General features: G+C 46.1%; 1 protein-coding gene across 11 annotated transcripts in view; it reads right to left on the bottom strand.

Moving 5' to 3' along the window:
* CAMTA1 (calmodulin binding transcription activator 1) overlaps nt 1-24,735 on the bottom strand; it is a 231,678-nt gene that overhangs the window by 130,637 nt on the left and 76,306 nt on the right. For all 11 annotated transcript variants that reach the window (XM_042051368.1, XM_042051360.1, XM_042051362.1 and 8 more), the window contains one exon: nt 22,793-22,928. In XM_042051368.1, coding sequence (XP_041907302.1) covers nt 22,793-22,928 — 136 coding nt within the window. The remainder of the gene's footprint in view (nt 1-22,792; nt 22,929-24,735) is intronic.

Below are 24,735 nucleotides of genomic sequence, written 5' to 3' on the forward strand. Positions count from 1 at the left end.
TCCCAGCTAAATGGAGTAGTGCGAATCTGCTGGAAATGCTGCCTTTACCAGCAGTGCAAATAATGGAGATTGCACGCGCCGGGGCCAAGGCAATGAGCCACCACACTATTGATGGGGCATTTGTACAACTCCAGGAGTTGTGTTTCACAGCCAGCTTTAACAAAAGCAGCATTGCTGTTCAGAGCTGAGGATTAATTCTGCTCCTCACCATGCACAGGTTTCCCCAGCCAGACCCCAGAGAAGCTGAAGGACAAGCGGCTCTTACCCATGTCTCCCCCTCAGGCACTGCTGTGTTTCTGAGGGGTCTGTGTGTGTGGGAGGGAGGATCCTTAGAACACACTGGTAAACAAATATTCACACGAATGCATTCTGTATTTAATCTGGGGCTATTAGCCACTGGCAGACATGAAGTAGAGCCATTACCATACTGGATCCATCCCCTCAGTTTAGCCTCAGCTCCTGCTCCTGACAGCCACCAGCATGAGATGCCCTGGAAAGAGGTGAATGGCTTTTACATGAGACATCAGGAACTCCTGAGGGCATTATAGAAAATCCTAAACAACCTTCCTTGCTGTAGCTACTCCACTGGCAGAGAGAATGAAATCTATGAGGAGCATGATTTATCTACACAATTATAATTTACATTTTCATGAATTATGCTGCAACAAACACACCAAAGTATCTCATCTCTAGCATCTAATTCTGGTGATGCCAGTCAGCATGTTACACTGTTCACCATTTTTACTTGAAACTCCTGGCACCACTGGCTGTGTAACCTCTTTATTCCACTCCCCAGCTATCTGGCATCTGCATCTTTGCCCAAATGAAAAAAGAAAAGCACCCAAGTGGTTGCCAGCCACTCCCCAGTGGGAACCACGATGGGGCCAGTGACTGGAGAATTCCCAGAAAGCCATTCTGGTAGAATTCCCAGAAAGCCATGCATTCACTAACAGGGCAGAACACCTAAATGAACCCAGGGAGAGACTTACAGGCTTCGTTCTCTGCAGTAGTTGGCAGAAAGTGCATAACAACATATTATTAGCGTATAAAGATGAAAGGCCTATAAATCTGTACAAGAGAGCCCAGAATCTCTACAAAAGAAATACAATGAAAAACAAAATTACAGATGAAAACTAGGCATCAGCTGTGACAGTGCTTGCTCGAGTCAGAAACAACAACCAGGATGTCAAACTGGTGCAATAATTCACTCTTCGGGTTTACTTTTTTAACCAAAGAACTGCAGCTTCTCATTGATTTTTTCAGCATATTTAAAAATAGATTAGTACATTACTGCAATTGTGGTGGGGTTTTTTAAATGGATGAGGCATAATACATTACTGATACTCCAAGCCTTCAAAATTTTTTAAAAAATGACTTTTTAAGTAGTTGTACGCATTAGTAGATAATTTTCTACGAAACAGAAAAGTCAAAGAGGCTTTTCCATTAAAAGCACCTCTGCCTTGATCCCACCTGCTCTGCACTGGAACCTTTTATTCCACTCTGTGTGCGCATGTGCCTTTACAGAGATCCTGGAACCCTTGGGTTCAACTGAGCCTTATTACATTTTAAAGCCTTTGGATGGCAGCAGCAAAGTGTTCTGCACTATAAACCAGAACACAGCTGAGCTTTGATGGGTATGCTGCTTCTTTCTACCCCACAAAACACTTTCTAAATGCTATTAAAATTTAGCATACGCCATAATAACCAAGCTGCATTTTTTTCCACATTTAAGTCAATTGACTTTCAAGTTTTATCATTCCACATACTTTGAATCAAATAAAGTTGTTTCTGCAGCTCAGGAGGAGAAAGATGTGGCTCATCTTGATGAGCAGCAGTTCCATGAGCAAAATTCTGGATAACCAAATAAAACTGCCAGTGGCCAGCGGAGACAAAGTAGAGAAGTTCTACATTTTCTGTCTTTTCCAGCTATTAGATTACTCCAGAGTGGCGGGGAACGCAGAAAGCTCCTGTCAGCGTATTCTCAGGGGAGGGAGACTGTGCAGGGAGGACAGGAGCAGGAGGATGCAGGCAAGGGTCACTTCTCACATAAACCAGAGGGGAACTGATGCGTGGTTGGGACCAAAAATAACTCCTGGAAATATGAACTCTGGTGCACTAAGGGAAGGGAACCAGACAGCAGGGTCAGGGACCCCTGTCTCACCCAGCGGGACCCCGTGCTCCCACTTCATCCAGAGTGCTGAGCACTGCCCTAGTCTGGTTTCAAACACTTTTACATTTAACCACACTGTGTTGCCCAAAAGGCAAATGATTCTGAAGGAATGTCACTCAGGGAGTACTCTTCAACTGGAGCTATTGGACTCTGTCTCTAACATTACAAATATAATTACAACCATCAGCCTGTGCTAACGAGTGGGAAGGGGAATGATTTGCATCCAAACTGCAGCCAAGTCAAAGCAGAAGATGCTTCTGAAAAAGGACCCAGCAAGGCACTGAGCTAGTAAATCCTGCCATTTAAAGTTTCAGATGATATGTAGGGAGTCATGCTAGGAGCTCCTCTTTCCAGCTGAGTCAGGATGCAGAGGCTAAAATGAGCCAAATCTGAGTTACCTTCAAAATAACCAACACGGAGGATGGAAAAAAACCCCCACCACCCACCCCCGCCAGGAGCTGGGCCGTGTCCCACTACCCATGTGGGTGGAAGGAGGATATGGCTGGAAAGCTGCAGAGAAGAAACCATCAGACATTGGGACTAGGACTTACGTAGACTGCAGGAAATTTACAGTAGATAGAAAGAAGAAAACTCTTCCTCAACTCAGGCAGAACATGACGGAAACCTCAGTGGCAGGATGATTTATCATGTGTCAGACTCACCTGCCAGCCCAGTGATGAAAGTTTCATCATTTGGAACACTGGAGGTTCTGCACAACATTAGGGAACACACCCCAGGGCATAACCCATCTTTGGCTCTAGTAGCAGGAGGAATCACCTGATAGATTTTCCCTGCCTCTGGTTTCTATGATTCAAGGCTTTGGAATTACAAAGAAGTGAGGAAGAAAATGTTGCACAGATCACATTTGACTATCATTTCCGTCAGCTGATGGCACCGGTGCCACAGAGGGTGGTGGGAGCAAACTGGAACTGCACTGCCCAGCGGGCCACTTACACCCAGCCTGCGTGCTTTCCACAGGTACTTATTTATGAACAGCCTGAAAACCTGGGGCATTTATCTTCCAGTAATTTCCTCCCAAAGCAGGTGACCAGCCAGACACAATGCTTACCCCACAGTGACCAGAGCATGTGCTTGCTGTGACTTATTTGCTCACCTGCAGGCAGCCTCCTGCTGTGTGCTGGATTGGCTTCTATAGAGTGCACAAGCAAGCCCTTGCTTAAAATACTCAGGAAATTCTTTCCCTGGATTTTGCCCCCTTTCTCAACCTTCCCACTTCCAGACAATACAGAAAGTGGGAAACACAGCACCTATAAATCCAGGTTACGATCCAGCATCCCAGGGATGGTCTGAGACACTCTTCCACCTCGTGGGAACTGGGGATGATTCCAAGCAGCTCTCCTTAGCCACACACAGTTGGCTTGAGGAAGGTTGTTTATAGTCACTGGCAGTTCCACAAACATCCATGATTTAGTTCCCCAAATATTTGTCTCCCATGAAAGTCGGGAACCTCTCAATTTTACAAGAGTTGTTACAAGTCAGACAAAAGCTATTAATAAAGTGTGAAACCTACAATATCCCCCAAGGGGGATGGAAAAAGAAATCAGTGCTGGAAGGAAAGATCAAGTGCTGCTCCAGTGACAGATGGTGCTCCACAAAAGGTCAACCCTTGGCTCATTCTGCTGCTCATTATTTATTAACAATCTTTCTGACATTGGCACTACTGCAAGAGTCCAGCGTTATGCAGATAATAAAACGCTATTTTATAGTCCAAGGTCTCCTGCAGGTACAGCAAAAAGTTTGCAAAGTGATTTCAGTGTTGCAGGGCACTTTTGAGGATGCCTGAGCCAGGAGAGCACAGCCAGCCCGCAAAGTAAAGATGAAATGGAAAAGTTTCATGGCTCACCTGCCTGGCCTCTCATTTACCCAGACTTTTCACCACCATTTCCCACATCTCACCCAGAACAAGACAGCCAAAGTCACGTATGCCACAGTCTTTACTGGCTGTAACAGCTCACAGGTTGCGTCTGCCAGAGTCTGACAGGAAACCTTCCCTATCCAGCTTCCCGACACCTGAGGACATTAACAGGGACTGCACTTCTCCTTCCACAGCAGCCACAACGGCAGCAGGGGGAGAGGGAGTAAGCAGGCACAGCAATGCAGCAGAGTGGGATAACCTCCTCCCATCTGTACCTGGGAACAGTCCTTGTCATGCGATGAACGCATCAGGAGAGTTCTGTGCTCCCCAACAACAGCCCCCTCTTTACTGGAGGAAAGAACATGCAACTGGCTTTTTCCCAGCTTCACGTGTGAGCACTCAGGAAAAGGAGCTCAACATGTCACTGCTACAAACTGCCCAGCCCAAGAGAACCCAGAAAGATCCCACTGGCAAAGTAAGAGACAATTCTGTTGGAGTGAGCCCACTACTGCCTCTGAGGAATGATCAGCATAAGCATGATTATATCAATAAAAAATAAAAACATCATAAAAAGTAGTCGGGCAGAGATAAGCTTATGACTAATTATGAACAGCATGTCATGCCCTGACTCCTTGTAAAATAAAATACAGTCCATTTTTACTGTCTGCTTCCATGACTTCCAGATAACAGACACATTTACTTGCAAGGTCGTACCTTGTTTAACATGTCAAGAGTTTCAATCCCATGCAGCAAAACCACCAAAGGCTCCTGTATCCCACAGAACTGAAGCGAGCATGACTGTGTTTGATCCTCCTTAATGTGGCCTATCAGTAAATACCAACTGAAGTTCATTGTAGAGACAGGGTAAGTTCTACATACACATCTACAGGATTTATAAAGTCCCAAAATATTTAGGATATTTAGGTTTTTATCCAAGAACAACAGGAGCAAGCACCAGCAAAAAATAAATGCAAATCAGGTACTGATGTTGGCAGCAGTTTGGGAATCAGAGCTACAAGCAGGGTGGGGATTCACATCAGTGACTCAAGTACGCAACCACTTTACTTTGACAATTTCAAAACGGTGATTTAACATTTGCACTATAGATGCAGACAAAAAACCTGCAGAATTCTCCCACCCAAATCCAGACGGAGCTGCTGGCACTGCCTCTGTGGTGTGATACACTCAATGTGACTGACTCTGGAACAATGACATGGTGCTGGCAGCCAACACACTGGGTTTTCTGAACCCAGTGCCCTCCTCACAGGAGCCCTGCTTTGGCCATCCGGATTGTTTTACTAAAATAAAGTCAGATCACTTAATCAGGAATGGAAAAACCTTTCATATTCTCCCCATACTAAACTCCAGCAATTTTCAGCACTTTGAATTTATGTCCGTAAAAAGTTTAATGAACTTTAATGAAAGGATTCCTGGGAAGGAGGGAGTAGTGGCAAGCATTATCTACGGGAACTGGTCCTCATGTAGCGCAAGGGTGAACCAAGAAATAAAAACAGAGGGTCCCTTGGGCAACTCAGAAAATGGACCAAGGTATAACAAGACGAGTGACAATCCTTGCAGCCACCTAACAGAGCGATAGCCATGGGATGTTCCTCTTACTGCGAGCTTTTTAGAGCCCGGGTTCTGCTGACTGCGAATGTGAATGTGTATAAATAAACAAAGAGCACACTGGCAATGATGTTAAATGATGCTTCGTATAATTATCACTATTCTGTGGTACCATTAACAGGCAAAAGCACAGAATCTTAATGACCAGGTTCGCATGGCAGCCTGGATTTGTTGTCTGACACCACGTGGCCGTAAAACCTCCCCATGAACGCAGCTGCTGATGGCACAAGACCCACAGGCAGACGGCAAGAGTCTGTTTTAGCAACAGACAACCCATTTTGTGCATGAAACCAGCAGAGTCCTACTGCTGGAACCTGAAGTGAGGCTTTCTCCATTTACCCAACAACCTGACAAGACCCAGGCTCTGGTCCAGCAGCTCTGTACTCCCTGCCCTCTGTGGGAATTCCCCGTCCAGTGCAGACCAGGGTGCTCATGGACCAGGATGTTTGTGGCCAGGGCCTGCATGACCAAGCTGGGTCCTGCTGACCAGGGGCTCTCCAGTGCCTCTGCCCTTACTTCAACTCTAACAACAAATCCAGTTATTTCAGAGCTCTTGAGATTCATGTGAGCAACTTGAAAGCTTCTCCCCCAAGGCCAAGAGCTTCAGGCCAAATGTTTGAAGGTTTTTGTGGGCAGACGGCACACCACTTCTTGTTACAAGAGAAGCAGCAGCAGAATGGACTAAGTCGGTGCTGAAGCACCTTCCTCACAACAGAGGACACTCTTTACATCATGTAACTTTTAATGAAACTGAGCCACAACCACAACATAAACCCTAAACAGCTCCAAGGCATGAAGCCTTGGTATTTTATTTCTCAGCTGTGTACCTACCACTTAACTGTGAAAAATATTACTTACACAAGATGATTCCTAAAAGCAAAGTTTGGAATTTTATTACACCTCTGGGCTAGATTGGCTGATCTTTGAAGAAATAGGGTTGTACCCTTTTCATCTGATATCCACAGGACAATATTTTAGCAGTGAGAGAGGTCAAAAGAAACAGATCCACAAGGCTCTTGGCACATCATGCACGTTTTAGCCAGCAAGGCCAGCACTGCCAGGCTCAAAGGGCACCACACAGCCTTAATAATATGACACTCTGGAATTTGATGGATTATCCCTACTGAAGTGGGAAGATACCGTCCAAAAGGCCAACAAGCAGATGAAACATGTGAAAAACACTCAGAAATGCAGACAAAAAAAAGCAAAAGTAGTGCAAGAAGGAATCCCTGTGACACCATACTCATTAGTAGTGACACAGAGACTTCTTAACCTCAATAATCAAACATCCCTTCCCATTTTAGAGAGCATGCAGATTATAATAACCACTTCTGTTATCACTACTGCGTTTTATGTTCATTTTTCTGCATGAGCCACCACAGTTATCCCTTTTGGAGCTTTATTTATTCCCTGGAGAAGGCAGGATGCCCAGGCAGACAGCCATGATGGAGCAGCGTGGAGGAGCTGCTGGACACTGACCAAACTGCCCCACTGTAGGCAGGTAACACCTGTGGATCATGCTGGTGGGTAGAGAAGGGCAGAAGGATCCCTCAGCTATTCTGAGCCCATCCCAGTTGGCTGCTGCCAACTCCCCGTCTTTAATGCTCTACAGCCTTGAAAATGTCACTCAGGAAGGGAATGGCTTATTGAGAGGTCATTTAGCTGAGGTCAAAACTACTGTTTTAAACCCCCATTAAGTTACACTTTTATTTCCCTACTATTCCCTAATTTCATGTCTTTCCAATTCTAGGTCTCCGCAGGCAGTACTTTGGTCCAAGGGCAGGTGGTGAGCCATCCACCCAAGGTGCTGGAACTGCAGCAGGGACTGGCCAGGGACACCAAGGGAGCTGCATGCTGGGCCTCTTTCCCTTCCCTTCCCTTCCCTTCCCTTCCCTTCCCTTCCCTTCCCTTCCCTTCTCCCTTCTCCCTTCTCCCTTCTCCCTTTGTCACAGCCAGCCGTGGCTTCTGAGCTGCCTTCCGCCTCTGCCAGAAGACCTGGGGCCTTGTCTGCATTTGGAACAGGAGAAATGTTCCCGCAGGCAATGAGAGGGGGAAATCAACACAGACGACTGAAACAGCTTGGAATTGCTATGTATTGAACATTAACTTCTATTTTAACTACAATTTAATCCATACTTTTCTTTGGTAAATGTGCCGATAGGTGTTTGCAGCTTGCAGATTGTCACACTAAGCAAAACATCAAGTCAATTTGTTTTAAAAGAAATTGATTTGAGAGCATTAGATTCATCAGCATTCCCTTTTTCCAGCTGAAAACAGGGTCTGAGTAATGACCCGATATTCTACCCCAAAACAAATCTTTAGTTTAACTTTTTAAAGTACCTGAATAACTTTTTAAAGCACCTGATTAACTTTTTAAAGCAACCCATGGCTGGTGGGACACTGCCCATCCATCACCACCGCACTTCCCATCAAACCACTGCCGAAATGTTCCCAAGCAGGAGCTCTGCAGACAAAGCTGTTTGTCCTGAGCAGACCTGCATCAGCTCCAGTGAGCAGATCCATCAGCCCAAATTGCCTGCAGATTGCAAAAGCCGAGCTTCCTCCTAAATCATGCCACGCCATGTCCTGGTTGGAGAGCCAGCTCTCACCGGCACTCCAGACGCCGGGGGATGAGAAGTGCCGACGTGTTGCTGCCTCCAGAGCCATTTGCTACAGCCTGCAAGGAAGGCAGCTCTGAAATTCAGCTGTGCCCCATCAGCAGCAGGAGCGACAGCCTGTGGAACGGGCATGGCATGGCATTCCCACCCTCAGCCTGTGCTGCCGCTCCCACCAGCAGTACTCGTTTTTCAACAAACACCTGGCAAGCGTATTTTTAAACTGCATCCAAGGTTTGAAGGAGCTGCCTCCTGGGAAGGTCAGGAGAGGATGGAGAGGCTTCCCTGGGGAATCTGGCTGTTCACTCTGTACCATGTGGCATGTGGCCATTGCCCTGTGCTGCACATCCTTGCCAAGGAGGGGACTGGCAGCCCCTGCTGCTCACTCCATGGCTATAGGGGCACGGCACAGGAACTGCCCTCTGACTGCAAACCACCTCTTCAGCTATGGGACCAGGGAGGTGCTCCCACTACAAGGGAGGAATGACACCAAAACCCCTTCACTGGGCACCACTGCCTCCCCTGCCAGACCCCCCAGTACCAAACTGCCATGAGGGCAGTCATCGAGGTGAACCAGCCTTCCACTGTAGATGTGTTTGGACAAACACTCTCAAAGCTTACCTACTTTTCTTCATTTTGCTTTTTAAACCAACAGTATTAGTGGTCTCCCTTTCAACATGAAACAAAGAAATGTGACTTTCCACTTCCCACTCATTTTATTCCATGCTGACATTGCTGAAAATTCTATTTTTAAATAGAATTTCTTTCTGATGATGTATATTGGCAATCAAACGCAGGCACAGCATGGTTTTCTGACAAGTTAAAATCCTACAGTATTTTCTCCTAAATAGTCTTATGTACTGATTACTTAGAAGAGCGAATTCCCTCCAAAGCTGTACCCAGGCACTCGGCTTTTGCTCCAGCTGATAAATGTAAGCAATAAAAATATGTTCCATTCTACAGCAGTGCCTATTAAAATGTAAACACCACTGGAAGATTTTGAGCAGGCTACAGAAATGCTTTATTCAAAAGCAAAAGGCTGTCTGAGGCTGCCAAAACCTGGCACAGCGTGTCCATTCGTCAGACAGCGCCTTCCACCAGTCAGTGGGACAGTGCCACAGGGGTCAGACTGGGAGCACTGGTGCTGGGACTTTCCCTACTCAGGCTACAGAAATCAGGAGTTGCCATGGGAGCAGGACATCAGTTTGATGGGTGCACCAGCCCCGTGTTCTGCTGGACTGAGGGGAGAACGGTGGCACCGGGTGCTTCCCCTTGGCCAGGCTCGAAAGAAGCCCCTGCCAGAGCTGTGGGGAAGCAAGTGTGTCCCATGTTGTGACAAACTTTCCTACCTCTTAGGTCAGAGGTGCATCTACAGCCTGCATGAAGCAAGATGCTGATGAATCAAAATTCGAAATGTTCCTCATGAATAATTCACTGAACATGTGCAAGTAAGCTATAGCAGTGTAAATATATGTATGGCTACAAACAGTATATATATATATATATATATATATATATATATATATATATGCAAATTAACACGGGAAGGGCTCAAGTTACCCACATGGAAAAATACCAGTGACCTGAGGATGTTTGCTTCAGGTAGCTCTGACATGTCAAACTGTAACTAAAGAAACAGCCTGAAATTTATCAAACCATGGTGTGAAGCTGTCCTCGTACCTGCTCACTCGTGACATTACAAATCCTCCTCATTTATTTATATTTGGTTTTTTTCCCTCAGATCAAGTTTTACTCTCCCAACCCATCACTGTGGTCTGACACTGCTCTGGCACACTGGCTGCAGGCCCCCACTGCCCACATCACCTCAAGCCATCAACTCAGCACCACCTCATTCATACTTGGCAGTGAAATTCTATGAAAAACCATTACCATGGTAGGCCAGCAAGTGCATTAAAACCCTGGAATTCATATAAACAACAGAAGACCATAAATGACAGACATAGGTGCAGGGTCCATCGATCATCCCCTTCTCCCTCACAGCAAGAAAGGTGGGATCACATTAAAAATAGAACAGACATCTGCAAATAGACAGGTATTTATATGGAATATTGTGACAACTGTCATTTCACATTAGTCAGCAAGATCCCACAGGACTTGAAGAAGTATTAACTGTGCTGCATTATTTTTTACTGGCAAAATATAATAAAATCCACTTTCTTGATGGCTTCCTGGTGGGGATTGCTCCTCTCCTTGAAGTCATATAAGGATGCTCCTCCAAGAGCCTGGATAGAAAACACTTTACCTGGGCACCAAAGTATGAAGAGAGGGGGAGTTTTTGTGATTCTTCACTTGGGATTTGTCCATGCTTTTTCAGGATGTTTTGATGACACCAAACTCAAAAAATGACCATAAATGACCCAAAGTCAAGGCAGACCCAATGCATGATGGTTACCTGAGTAATAACTCAAATTATTACCCCCAAAAAAGTGAAGATCAGAAAAGGGCTGTGCGCTCCCAAGAGCCCATTTCTTGAATAAGTTCCTCCAAGATCTTGAGGAGCAAAATTCCAAAATCCGGAGTCAGAGATACAGAGGTACTTCTATTTATTTATAGTAACAATACCCCTTTGCCCATACAGATGAAGCATTTCAAGCTCTTGCTTGTTACCCTGAGCCTCATGCTATAAAAATACAACTTTTGTGAAGGTCCTAGATGCTCCTTTTCCTTGGTGAAAGACATTTACGTCACTGGAAGCAAAATGTATCCTCCACAGCAATGTAGCTCCTGTCAAAAAACTCACCACGCCCTACACTTACCATCATTGCAGTTAATCATGTATACACCATGCAGAGGCACGTGGTACTCACTGAGAAACGCCAAGGCCCACTGTGTGTCCCAAAGCACATGCAGCAAAGTACAGGCAAGGTGAACAAGGACAGAGGAAGAAACAGCTTGGATACAACCTCTGATGGACGGAGCTGGAGAGACAGGAGATGATGGACAAGGAGACACAATTGGAAGGGACAAAGGGAACTAGAGAAACAAAGGTGAAATCAGGACAAGAACATGTCAACAAGACAAAACTCAAAAAACTTTATGGTGAAGAAGAGGGTCTGGAAACAGAGGCAGGAAGAGCCAAGGCACCACTAATGGGTTCCAAAGAAAAGGTGACAACTGGGATGGCAGGCAAAGAGAGTTCTGAGTGCATCAGTGGTTCAAGGGGAGCTGCTGGAAGGAGAAGGGCATTATCAGAGTATGGGAAGGCTTTCAGCAACAGCAGCTAAAGAAAATGGGGCAACATCTGTATTCCTCTGGAAAGAGCCACAAAAATGTTGTTTTAAAACAAGTCACACAAGAGAAAAGGCAGAACTGCCCTGATCAGAAATACAAGGCAAAAAGTAATGTGGCACAGTGGAAAGCAGGGAACTGATCTGCCTGTCATATGATGCCACCAGAAGCATTTTATAAATACACATTAAAATTCAGGTTCTGTTTCTGAGTGCCTCTCGCCGAGGGAACTGGAGAGGGCATGGCCTTGACTCATGTCCTGGCTGGCACTGAGGTCCCCAGCTGTGCTGACTCAGACCTGTGCTCCCGACGAAGGCCATCTGTCAGAGCCCTCTGACACCCCAGTCTTCCCCCTGCCTTGTCCCCATGTCCAGGGCATCTGGGCTTGTTTGTACCAACCACGCTTATGTTGAAGCACAGCCTGTCACACAACTCCTTGTCATCTGGGCTGGGAATTGGCTCAATGATTCAACCACGCTTCCTTCCCATCCCATCGGTGGTTAGGTGGAACGTACATTCAACCCCAGTCGTCACCTGCCCAGCAGAGAGGGACATGCCATCTGTCCCAGACTCTACAGGGCTTGGAAGAACCTGTCATGGCACTCTCAGCCAGGTGGAAGAGACCCAGCTGTGGACTCCTAAAAGAGAGGGGGTAGAACCAGCATGGCCATACACAAAGTGTTTGACCAGTACAAGTGATCAGCCCCTTGGAACATCATTCCCAAGCATGCAGCAAGCTCTCCACCTTTGCCCATCCCTAAATCACGACCAACGTCTTTTTGGAAGATAAAGGCACAACAACTGAAATCAGGCATCAGTAGGTGGAATTTTCCAAAGTTTGCTGTGCAGGCCAGATGATCCCAGCTGGCCAGATGATCTTCACCTTGCAATCTGTATTTTAATTAATGTGTTCTCCTGGTTACAGGATATCAAGGAACATTACAGCTACAGATCTTGTGCTTGGGGTTTTCCTCCTACTGTGGACTTTCAACAAATGTTACATATTTTTCTTTGATTTTGACAATCTAATGTTAAAATCACAACCTATCCCCTATCCACTTCAGATTTTGTTTGTTTAATCAAGAGTTGAGCAATTTCAAAGGTGTTTTTACAATTCAAATACTGGATGGTTGCACGCTGAGCCAATCCTTTGATATCTGAAAAGTTCTCAAATGCCAACCTCACAGTTTTAATCTTCCTGGTATTGAAGGCAATGTAGTTGATCTTACAGATGATTCTGATTAAATGAGCTTTTTTCTCTCTCCAGTTCTCACAAAAATATATAAAATATTTACAAATGTGATACAATGAACTTTATGTTCTTCTGCTTAGAGCAACGCTTGGTGCACAGGTGGCTGACATTTCTTAGTCATTAAAGAAACTAAACCTAAAATTCTTTAAAACTATTTTCTTCAATACTCTATTGGGGTTTTCCTCCAACAGCAGTCACTGCACAGCTCTCACAGGTTATATATAAGAAGAGTTATTTTTGTGGATAAAAGACAACAAGAAGTCAATAATGTTTGGCAGACAGCCTTCACTGTTCTGCTAGCACAAGCGCATCTAACTGCTGATGAGCCTTAATGTTTCCCTGATACTGTTTTCTGCTATAAAATGGAAGATCTAATCTATGCTGAAGGTCAGTCCCCACCAAAGACTGCAATCAGTGATAGCCTTCATAAACTCACTGAAATTTGTAATATTGTGCAACATCCTCTGCCCTGTCACAGCAGTGGCTCCATCGATGTGTCCTCTGCCAAGGATGTGCAGAGCTGGAAGTGCCCCCACTTCTGCACCACTCCTTATGCACGCAGAAAAACTGATCCATAGATCAAACCAGAGCATGTGAAAGCTGCTGGCACAGGCAGTATAACCCCACACACACTTCGCGAAGAAGGATAAAGCCCTGCCCGTGTTCCCCAGTGGCCCCCACCTCTGCTGGGGACGCACACTTGCACTTAGGGCAATAGCAGGAGAAGATCAATCCTTTCAGTGATCAACTCTAAATGCACAATATCTTTTAGAACAAAAGCATAACTAAAACCTGGACTTCTTGCCTTAACTTGGAGTCAGGCAGTTATGAGGCCTTTTAATGAGTAATTTAGGTAATTAGAAAGTCAAATATACAATACTCAAGAGGAAGCATCAGTGCGTCATGGCTCTGTGGCACGGTGCTCCTGATGGCACCAGTGCCATCTCCTTCTAACACATCATTGTGAGTCCATGATGGCTGCAAAGGGTTTTCCACAGATGCCTCAGCTTGGCTCCTGTTGGAGCATGTTTCACACCAACATGTATAAAGTATGTTGGGTAATTGCTTCTGGAATTCAACATGTGCTGTATCTCATCTAGGAGATGTAATTTACTGGCTATATTCCAGTAAAATAACTTTATGGCTTTCTGTCATGATAAATAACAGTTTATAGCATAATGGAATTAATATTTACTTTGAAGCTATGCAGTCTATTCATATAAAGTTGCTATATATAGAATCATCCCCATGCTGCTGGGCTTCTAAATGCTGAGAATTGACAAGACAACAGGCAAATATTAAATTCCAGTTCCCTCCAGTTATTAATAAACCATTAGATTTTGGGTTTGTGACTGAAACCCTTCTGTGTATTTTATACAGCTACGATAGTTCAAGAAGTGTTCATTCAAATGTGGGATAAACAAGGCAGGAAGGGCTTTTGGGGTCCGGGAGCTCCCTCTGCCTGCCCTAGGAATGGAGACAGCGTAGGGCGGTGGGTCTAGACCACCAGGCTTGGAGCCAGGGGCAGAAACCTCAGCAAGTGTTCACAGGGAAGTTCATGATTTAACACAAAAATTGATCATGTTTTTGTCATTATAAATGTATCTTTTATAATTCCAACATGGAGAGATTAAAGAGTCACTGAGCTCTAACCATGTCTCTTCTTCACGGGCATGAAGGGAAGTACACAGAAGGCAGGGAAGGAGATGGCATTTCACCTTTTTAAGCTCAAAAACATGCTTCCTGTTAGTAGGAAGACACTAAAAAAAATTGTCCTGGCTATGGTAGGACATTACACACACAATGGAAACCTGCCCCTAAGGACAACAGTGAGCCTGACCAATGGATGGACAAGGAAGGGCCAAGCCATTGCTCCCATCATGCACAGAAGGAAGCGCTGCAGGAGGATTAGGCAGTGCAGCAGTCACAGGCGTTGCAAATCCCCGTCACAGTGCTCCAGCATGCTGGTGTTGCCGCATCCTGCTTTTATTCAAAATTTCTTCATGGCAACAAGCACACAAAAACTGCAGGCAAAGTGTAACCATCAACAGAAACACCCACACAGTATCAGAGAGTGTCTGGGGTCAGACGGAAGGCAGAATCTTCACAAACATATTTATAGTGCTCTAAGATGCTGCAGTCCTCTGGAGCACGGGGCCTTTTAATGGAAAAACACCACGTATTTGTCATGGCAAGTGACAAGGAGCCACTCCGGCAGCATGGTGGTGTCCAGCGTAGAGTGCAGAGGGAATGCCGTGCTGGGGGCTGCAGCGGGCCAGTGCTGGCTGGAGCAAAGAGGTGCTGGGGCACCCAGCCCTGCTACCACCAACACATCACCCCGCAGAGGCACCAGGACATGCCCCAACAGCCCTCAGGCTTTGCACTGGGAGAGATGAATCTTTATTGATTAATTTGGGTGCCTGAACTCTTCACCTTAGAAGAGTTCAGAGCTACTGTACCTTATTCTGAGGAACTCAGAACATTAAACCAAGTGCAGCTCTGCCAAGCGCTGCAGTTACAGATGGACATCGAGCCCTCCCTGTGTCCAGCTCCTGTCCTCGGAGGACGGAGGGACTCCTGCTGCGGAGGGAGCATCACCACAACACTGAGCAGGGGGGCAGCAGAGGGTTGGGGGTCCGGGGCCGGCTGCAGCGGGGCCGCCGGCAGCCCTCCGGGACGGCAGCGGGGTCTCCCGCACGGAGCACGCTGCTGATCCTCGGCAGCCACGCGATGGCAGCAGAAATATGGGAACACCGGAGCGGACGAACACATTATCCCACCGCTCCAAGGAAAAGGTATTCTGCAAAGACGAGGCAACTGCTGCTACATGTAAGCCAACGTCTGCGATGGTTTTAGGAACAAGCACAGAGTAGAAAAACAGTTTCTCTCCCCGAAATACAATAATTCACACTTTCTGCATTCCTGATATTGCCAACAGGGTCACTCGGGCTTCCCTGCTGTAGCACCGACACAGTACAGCCGCCTCCCCCGGCAACTTCAATCTGACCTACAGCAGACACAGCAGGATTCAGAGCACAGCTCCTGCTTCACACCAATTCCTGGCTCAGATCCCGGCTGGGAACCAAGAGAACCCCTTGCTGCTGGCGCTGCCAAGCCCTTCCCTGCTCCCCTCCATCGTGTCTCCCTTTCACTTCACCCCAGGGTTCTAAGGGGAAATTAATGCTTTTTATGTCCAAAAAGTATCTAAACACCGTCTAATTAATCCTTATCCCTTGCCTATAAAGAAGGGAAGTAAATAGCATCCACACTCTAAAATCCCCTTTTGCCAGGTTCTGTGTCTGTGTTGCTTGCTGGGGACAATACCAGATTGTGTTTAGGAATTCCAGCACCTTCACACCTTCAAACAAGACTCTGCTCTCCCTGCTCCCCCTCCCCACACACACCTTGGTGAGCAATACCCCACCTTCCAACAGGAACTCGGGAAATTAAGATGTTTCGTGCACCCCTGACACATACAGATTAGCAGCAATACAGCAAACGAGGTTTGCCCTCCTGCTCAACACACGGTGAAATAAATAAATAAAGAGGAGCTCACTAAAAGCCAGGCAGGGAAGGCAGAGCCACCGAGGCTCCTCGCTTCCCACGGAAGCCCTTATCTCCGTCACAGCCCACAATGCAATTACAAGATTACAAGGCACACGCTGCTCCAGCATCTGGATCCTCCGTGCAATCACAGGGATCCCTACAGAACTAGGAAACCTCTTAATCTTGTGAGGAACGGCATGGATTCTCCTCGCAGCACGGCTCCCACTGACCCCTCTCCAGGGGCGACCTCCAGGGACAGACATTGTCTGGAGTTCATATTTGTCCACACAAGCGTAGAAAGGAACTGTGTGGTCAAAAAGGTAAATGCTGACCACCGACTCTGGTCCAAAAAGCACTGATGTTTATTTTGGTTTGCTGTAAACTGTCTCATCTACATTGCAAACCCAGGGATTAAGTCTGTACCAGTACCCCTCCATTCCCATCCCAGTTCCCGGCACGTTAAACCCAGGCCACAGAGCCAGCAATCCAATCTCCATATATTTTATTCTCAATATATTTCATTTCTGGCCACCGATCTTTAGATCTCCTATTGGATTTTGTTTTCGTAAATGGATTTTCCCACAGAGCTGGCAGAAAAATAGATTTAATTTCGAATTTCTCTAAACTGAAATAGTCAATATAAATGTCAATGTGAGTTTGTGCCATGCAGCCCGTGAGGCAACACAAGCCTCACATTTTGGAGGGGTATGGGGGGCCTGCCAGCTTGTTTTGTGTCTGTATACTTGTTCTAATGCTTCCTTTCATAAGGATGCCTAGAAGTGTATATACATTTATTAAAATTTTTGTTTTGCTGTTTTGTTTCAGGGGTGCAAAAAGCAGTACGATGTCTAGCACTGCTTTGCAGGCAAGTCAAGAGGCAGAATTCCCTATGAGCAGAGGATTCTGCAAACTGACACCCCCACAGACCCGTCACAGAATGGTCTGGATTGGAAGGGACCTCAAGGACACCCTGCCATGGGCAGGGTCACTTCCACTATTGCAGGTCCTGGTTTCCTCTGCGCCCCCCAGCACGGGGTGTAGTTGCAGCACCAATTACTCAACAATTCCAATCTAGCCTGATGTTAATGTCATTAGTCCACAGAGATCCTTTTGGAATCATTTACATCGAAACTGTCTTTTTGCATGCTAAATGAAAAATGCTCAGACTTCAGTGAATGGGATTTGAATTACAACCCTACCACATGTGGCTCAGCTGTATTCACGCTATTTATTAAACAGGGGGAAAAATTGTGATGCAGTCAATTACAGAACAATTACCTGAGCGCTGCTGCAAACCTGTTGCCTTGCACTGCAGGGACGGTGGTTGCCCTTGACTTGGGCGGAACTTGCCTACAGGGCACCTGCCAGGCAGAGCATCCCCCAAGGCCCTGATCTCAGCTGAACCTTCATTCTGAAACACCCAGATACTAGGAAAACTTTTGCTGATGAAGTTAAATAAGCCATGACAATTAAAGGATTAGGAACGTTACGGGTCTTGTGAAGAATAAAATCTCCTGGACGTGTACAGGGCGTTAGGAAAAGATGAACTCAAGAGAATTTGTTGTGACTTTATATTACTGTGGGAGAACACATCAGGACCCTGATACACAAAAGGATTACTGGTATGTATGTTTCCTTCTGAAGAGACTCCCAGGAGATCCATTCCGGATTTAACAATAATCCATACTCCCCTTCAGAAATGGCAAAACAATGCTCCCATTTCCCAGGACTGCCTCCAACACAGGAATCATTAAGATGCCGTCATAACCCTGCATTCCAGGTGCCGTAAACACCAGCTGGAACAGGAATAAATCCCAACCACAGCTCATGAGCAGTCAACACTTCCACATTTCTGCACCAGCATCTGCCTCTGGTGCCCACTGTGGAGATGTGCACATCGCAAAGGTGAGTGTGCCACAGCAAAGCTGAGTGCCATGGCAAAGATGAGTGTGCCACACTGATGAGCTACAGGGGGTTAACGGAGAGGCTGGTTATGAAGGGAATCAGTCAAATCTCAGGAGAGATGTCAGGACAATGCTATTTGCGGCAGTGATGAAGAACAGAAAACTGCCCCTCCTTGTGAGCAGTTTCTCCCTTTTTCAGAGCCGCGTGTTTGTGTTAATGCATGCACACGTGTGTGTCGTATTTCCAGAAAGCCTCTCACATTAAACTCTCCTTCCTCCTCCGAAGCCATTCCACAGTATTTCTCTGGAATGCATTAAGCAGACTGACTGAACAATGTGATCCTAATTAGTTTGCAAACTACACAGATCACCTCTGAGGGCGAGCAAAGCCCGTGTAAATTAAAGCGAATTGGAGTGAATTGGCTGAGGCTGCCCAAGGAATCCCTCTCCAGATTAGGGCTGCTCCAATGTGCTTCCTCCAAGGCTGCTCCCACTCTCCCCGTGACAACCAAGTAGATTTCACCCATGACAGCAGGGAATGGAGAGATGTAAAACTACTTTGCAGTTCAATATTCCATGGTGGGTTATTTTCCACAATGCAGAGGAGCCCATTTGGTCATTTACCAAAAGGAAAAGTCTGGTCCTTCACAGGTGCCCCCAGCTCCAGGCTGCAGAGGCCACTGATGCCATCCCCACTCCAGCAGCCCTGGGCAGGCACAGGGATGCTGCCAAAACCCAAATACTCTGGAAACCTGTGTGAAGTTTTGATGGTGATGTCCCAGGGTTTATGCAGTAATTGAATAATCTAAAATTTTCATTCCTGTCCTCATGGACTAATCTGCAATAGTGTTAAGGGACTGTTATGATATTAATTAAATACAAGTCCTGCATGCAAAATTGATACTTTGCATCTCCATCTCCACAAGGGAGTTTCTCTCTTAATAAGACTAAAATCAAGTTTTACTTTTTTGGGGTTTTTTTTTAAGGAATTCATAAAGATTATTATATTGTACCAAGATAACATACACCCAATCTACAAGAGAACAAGGTTTTTCAAACACGGAAGCTCTGGTGCTTGGAATGGGACTGTGGACATAGAGAGCTCTGTCCCAGCCGTGGGACAGCCCTTCTCCATAACCACTTCTCAGGCACTGGGGTTTGGAGAGACTAAAATATCCTCAACACAGGATAAAGAGCAGCAGGATCAGCGTCGACCTTCCAAAACGCAGATGACAAGAGGGAAATTCACTATAAAAACATGACCTCGTTTTAATTTTAGCAGCAGTTTACTACGAATTCACGTGAAGGTGCAGTTACACTCTCCTGGAAAAGTTCACGCACAAGAAAAGGCAGAAACCCATCCGCTGAGCCAGCCGCCTGCGACGTGGAGCAGCACCGCCCGGAATCACAGCAAAGCTATTCCAACACTCCCCTTACTATTATTTATTAGTTAAAATTTTTAATTATGTGAATTGATTAGGAACACATCACCAGGGATCCTAATTAATTAGAATTTTAAAAAGGATCACAGACCGGAGATTCCACAAAGAATTGCACAAAGAGGTGTATTAAGGGAAAGGCCAAATTAACTTCTCCTTTCTGGTTTATCCAGCCTTTTCTAACAGGACTGTGATCAGATTAACCAAGTAATACCCAAACCCCTCCTGCACAGCAATGCTAACCAGGGCAACAGCTTGAGGATTTCAGGCTGTTTTCATTTAACATCCGCTTGGTTAAACAGTTTATTCCTCCTAATCCTTATTTGAGTGTATTCCTACTCTAATTAGTTTATTCCTCATTTATGTCCTAAATTTGCTTTAGCTGCCTCACCCATGCTCACCAAATCCTTCTATATGGTTCTGACAGATGTCAACATCCCTGAGCATCTGGTGTAGACTTTTTGTTTCAAAATGCATTTTTCTCTTTACCCAGAACTTGGAAAGACAAAGGAGCCATCACATCAACAACACTCAGGAAGGAATTAATTATTAAATCTTCTAATACAAAGCCCTGTTCAGAACTGGCTGGTCAGTAGTTTCACAGGCCAGTGTGTTCCTCTGAGCTGCCTCCGAGCTGCCATTTCCAGAGCAATGTTTGGATGCTATTGATGCTCTTGGCTGTCGGCTCTGCAAGTACTTTTCCATCAGTGCGACAATGATCCCTATTTATCTTCTGGCTGGAAGAGTCGCTGAGATGATCTGGCAGTGCCACAAGGCAGACAGTTATTTCATGCCCTGTTAAACCCTAATGCAGCTAACTACGGTATCACTCCAAATTTGAAAAAAGCCTTTTTTTGTTATTTTAAATCTGCTGCCTACGTGTCCTAGTTGAGAACGTTGCTTCCTTTTAGAATGGTATCAGAAGCCTAAACCCCAAATGCTGCTGTGAAGTACAATGGAGTACTGATCAAGTAATTAATAAGGTTAGAACTACATCATTCTGCCCAAGAAACACCTGGAGGTCAAGAAAACAGACTTTTTCTGCATCATTCAGAACAGAGACTGGCAGTGACCACCCAGGTGCTGCCTGTGGATGAGAGGGTACAAGTACCTCCTTGAAGATAGAAAATCAGGTACTAAAGGGCTCTCAAGCTGGAAAAGGATGTGGGAATGAATGGCCAAACCCTGGTACATCCAAATCACAAAGCAAATAGTTTAAAACATATTTTCCTGAGTATCAAATGTGATCAGCCACAAGGAGAAACCCTCAAAGCTGCGCTTCCTCCAGCTCCCATGATGTGCCCATCTGTATTTGTTACTTTCCAGAAGACACACTTCAGTAAAACAAAAATTAATGGGTTCAGTGCAGGGCTCTTTGAGCTAAACACAATCACCACCACATCCATGCAGTCAGGCACTAAAGGGCTGGATAGCTCCATCTCTGGAACAGCCCTCCTGAAAGTCCCATTTATTTCCTCATGTGCTCATGTGGCAGCCAAGAGTCATCAACAACCTCTTGCTACAGGTAAAGGGACCGCACAGGGTCTGGTGTTCTGCATCGTGAAAGTTTACAGAAGTTAATTAAATCACACTCTGCAAACCCGAAACAAAAACAAGGCACCATTTCTGTGATGATGATTTTTTTTTTCTTGTGCTTGTCATAATAAAACATTGTTATTGGATGTAAAAATTATGGAACAAAGTTATGCCTCTCTGGTGTAATATAATGCAATCCATTTAATACTATTTTAAACCCCAAAACCTCATTAGAGCAGACAGAATGTAAGAATGACAAATGGGCTAGGAGGAAGCTGGAGCACGAGATGAATTCTGGGCACTCGTCCCTTTCCCACTGCTGGCACTGGCTTCGGGGATGCCGGGGGAGTGTCAACCACCAGCACCACGTGGGGAGCGCAGGGTGCCCGTCACCCCAACAGGAGGGAGGTTAGTGCCTTGCAAAGCATCTGCCAAGGCAGGCCTGGGGGTGAAGCTGGAAAGCTCAGCTTAGCCCAAAGTCCAGCGTGGAAGCTGCCAGACAGGCCTAGAGACACAGGTGAAGCACTGCCTGTCATGGACACCCCAGTTACCCCGACCCCAGCCAGGCTCACAGGCTGTCAGCTGTAAAATCAACCCGGCCTACACAAACACACACCCGGCAGCCTCACGCTCCTTGGCCAAAATGAGACAGCTGAACACTGCAATTACACATTTTAACAGCCTTTGACCACTTTGGCCCCAAGTTTGGTATCCAATGTCGGGAATATAGCCCTGCTGCCTTAGGAACGGGCTGGGCACAGCTCTGCGGGTGGGCTTCTGCTACCAGAACAAGTTATTGACATTTAATAAATATAAAACTTGGATAAATGTACTTGTTATCAACACCTGTGCAAACCTTTAACATCAGAAGTGATCAGGGTGATGAAAATAGCTCTTTCCTCATGCAGATGGAGGTTAAGAAAGAAAAGTGGTGTCAAACAATGACATATTATAGAACAAACAGGCTTATTCCAGAAATAATGCCTCAGGTGAAATCACTTGTCTGAATGTGTCTGAGTGGCTGAATACCATCAGCAGAGCAAAGATTCTCTCAAAACACACATGGATTCGGGCCAAATTCAACAGAAATTCTACCCCTGCATACTGCAAGACCAACACTCCATCAGCACACAGAAATTACAGCAATTGCTACCAAAACCTAGCCGAGATTTGTGAGAATCAAACCAGACCCGTTCAAGCTACCATGGTTACAGAGTGCTGTGCAGCCCAAGCTGGGGTGCCGGGTTGCCCTCGGGCAGTGCCTGTCACAAAAACCACAGAGTCTACCAGAAGATGCTCAGTGTGGAGCCACTCTACAGTCACACAGCCCAGCCAGCAGCCACACAGGCGGACGGGGAAGCTGTACTCACAGTTTGCCCAAAGGAGGGATAAAGAACAAGTGTATTTGCTGGGGGTGGGGGCAGTTGTGGTTTAACCCCAGCCAGCAACTAAGCCCCAGGCCAGGGGGAGCAGATGGAATTCAGCAAATAGGAGTAATTTTCTGAAGGTATGGACAGCCTTGGGTTGAGGTGTCTTGGGGAGCCATCACCTCCCAGCCCAGCACAGCCCACGCTCCTACCTCCACTCCTTGCACCTTCAGCTTCATGTGATCCTCTCTGGTGGTCTTCCCGTCTTTCCTTTTTTTCCAGCAATACCCATCTTTCCTGTATTTCACTTTCTTTCTGTTGTACAGGATCATAGAACCATTCTGTGGTCTGAAAGCAAGAAACAGGTTTGGATTACATAAAGAAACAAAACCAGACTGAAAGTGTCTACAGAACCATGTCCCACAGACCAGCAAAAGGCTCCACAGAACAGCAACAGTCAGGATTTGGCATCGAATAAATGTTCCCCTTTTGCTGCTGTTACCTGGCTGAAGTGATGTCTGCAATCTGCAAACTCTTCCGTTGAGGATCTTGTACCTAATGTGGGAAGTGCTAGTGATAGGTTAAAGAAAAAAAAGGGGAAGTCTGATAAAATAGCCAACATTTAAAATTTTCATTGGATGTATTTTGACTGCTACATGCTGAAAATTAGAAGGAAAGAAAATTTAGGAAAAAAAAAGGATTGTTGTTATTTAATTAGACAATCTCTCTCTTTGGCTAACACATCAGCAGAATGAGATGCCAACCACCTCTAAGGCTGCACTGGGACATGGATGTTGGCTTAAAATGACAATAAACAAGCAAAAAAGAAGGGAAGGATAAAAGCACGAGCTTATACAATGGTTTCACTGTTCTGCTTAGATCAGTGCTAGACAGGGAGTAACCTGCTTCCTTCTGAGCACCTTCTCAACTTCAAAGACACAGGAAAACATTTTCCACTTAAAAACTACAACAGCAATTTGAAATGTCTTTAAAAGCACGGTGATGCCCAGTAAAAGTTTGGGTGTAGAGAGATTCTGCTGTTTGCTGAGCTGAATCACAAGTCTGTTGTAACACTGAGAAATAACAAATACCCTCCTAGCTGGGAGGCAGTGAGCATCCTGCACCGGCAGCAGGGGCAGTGAGCATTTTTCCCACATACGCACAAATATTTATTGCTTGTGACCAGAAACCCAAGCCTCATCCTCCCAAGCTACACCTCCTCCTATCCTCCAGGTCCCAGCAGCCTGGACCCAGGGGTCAGGGAGGCTGCTCCTCCTCTCCTCCTCCTAAGCATCACACTGAAACTAAACACTCGGGTGTCAGCGCAGCCACGGTGTCTGTTTGACAGCACTGTAGCTAGTGCATTAATTCAGCAGAGGTATTATGTATCTCATTTCAGTGTTCATTCTATAAAACCCCAGTCCCTGCACGTGTCAGCTCAAACCCTTCTCACAACACCAGAGACCCCCCAGCCACTGTCGGGCTGCGCCCCATGGCTGACGCGCCACGCGCGTGGTCCGGGCAGGCAATGGCAAAGCAGCGCGAGCCGATCTCCTGCCTGGTGCCTCCGCACTCACACACACGGCGCTGCACGAAACACACGCTCAAAGGACCTGGAGGTTTCTGATGCCAGGGAAATCCTGCTTCCCTCGCCACCAGCACCACATGGGCACAGGGAGGGCAGAGCCGAGCTCCGCAGCCTCACTGCTGCTCTGCGGGGCTGGAACCAGGTTTGTTGGTTGATTTCTGCAATGAAAAAGGAACACAGTGAGAGGGCACTGGCAAAGCAGTTAACGAGATTTATAGAAAATAGAGCCCAATGAAACAAAATCTCTTAAGGATCTCTGGAGCGGTTTTCGGTTTTGATAAGAGGGTATTGAGCTGCTTTAAGGCTCACAGAAAGCAGCTGGTTTTTAAAGATAACTTCATGAGACGAGACGCAATTTTAACCTGATCTACGTTGCTGCTGTATTTCACCCGCTGTAAGGAAGAAGAGAGGAAAGCTCTGCCCTGCTCATCCCTCAGCATTCAGACATAGCCCAGAGCAGCCAATTGATGGTGTGGGAAGACGCAGCAGGCGAGGCCTGCCAGGGATTCCCAGGGCATGTGACAGATGCGACTCCAGCCCAAATCTCTGGGGGTTTTGCCACTCAGC

This window comes from Corvus kubaryi, unplaced genomic scaffold, assembly GCF_017639235.1.
Source record: "Corvus kubaryi isolate FWS band 111438036 unplaced genomic scaffold, C.kubaryi_AGA036_p1.0 75, whole genome shotgun sequence".
NCBI classification, from domain to species: Eukaryota; Metazoa; Chordata; class Aves; order Passeriformes; family Corvidae; genus Corvus; species Corvus kubaryi.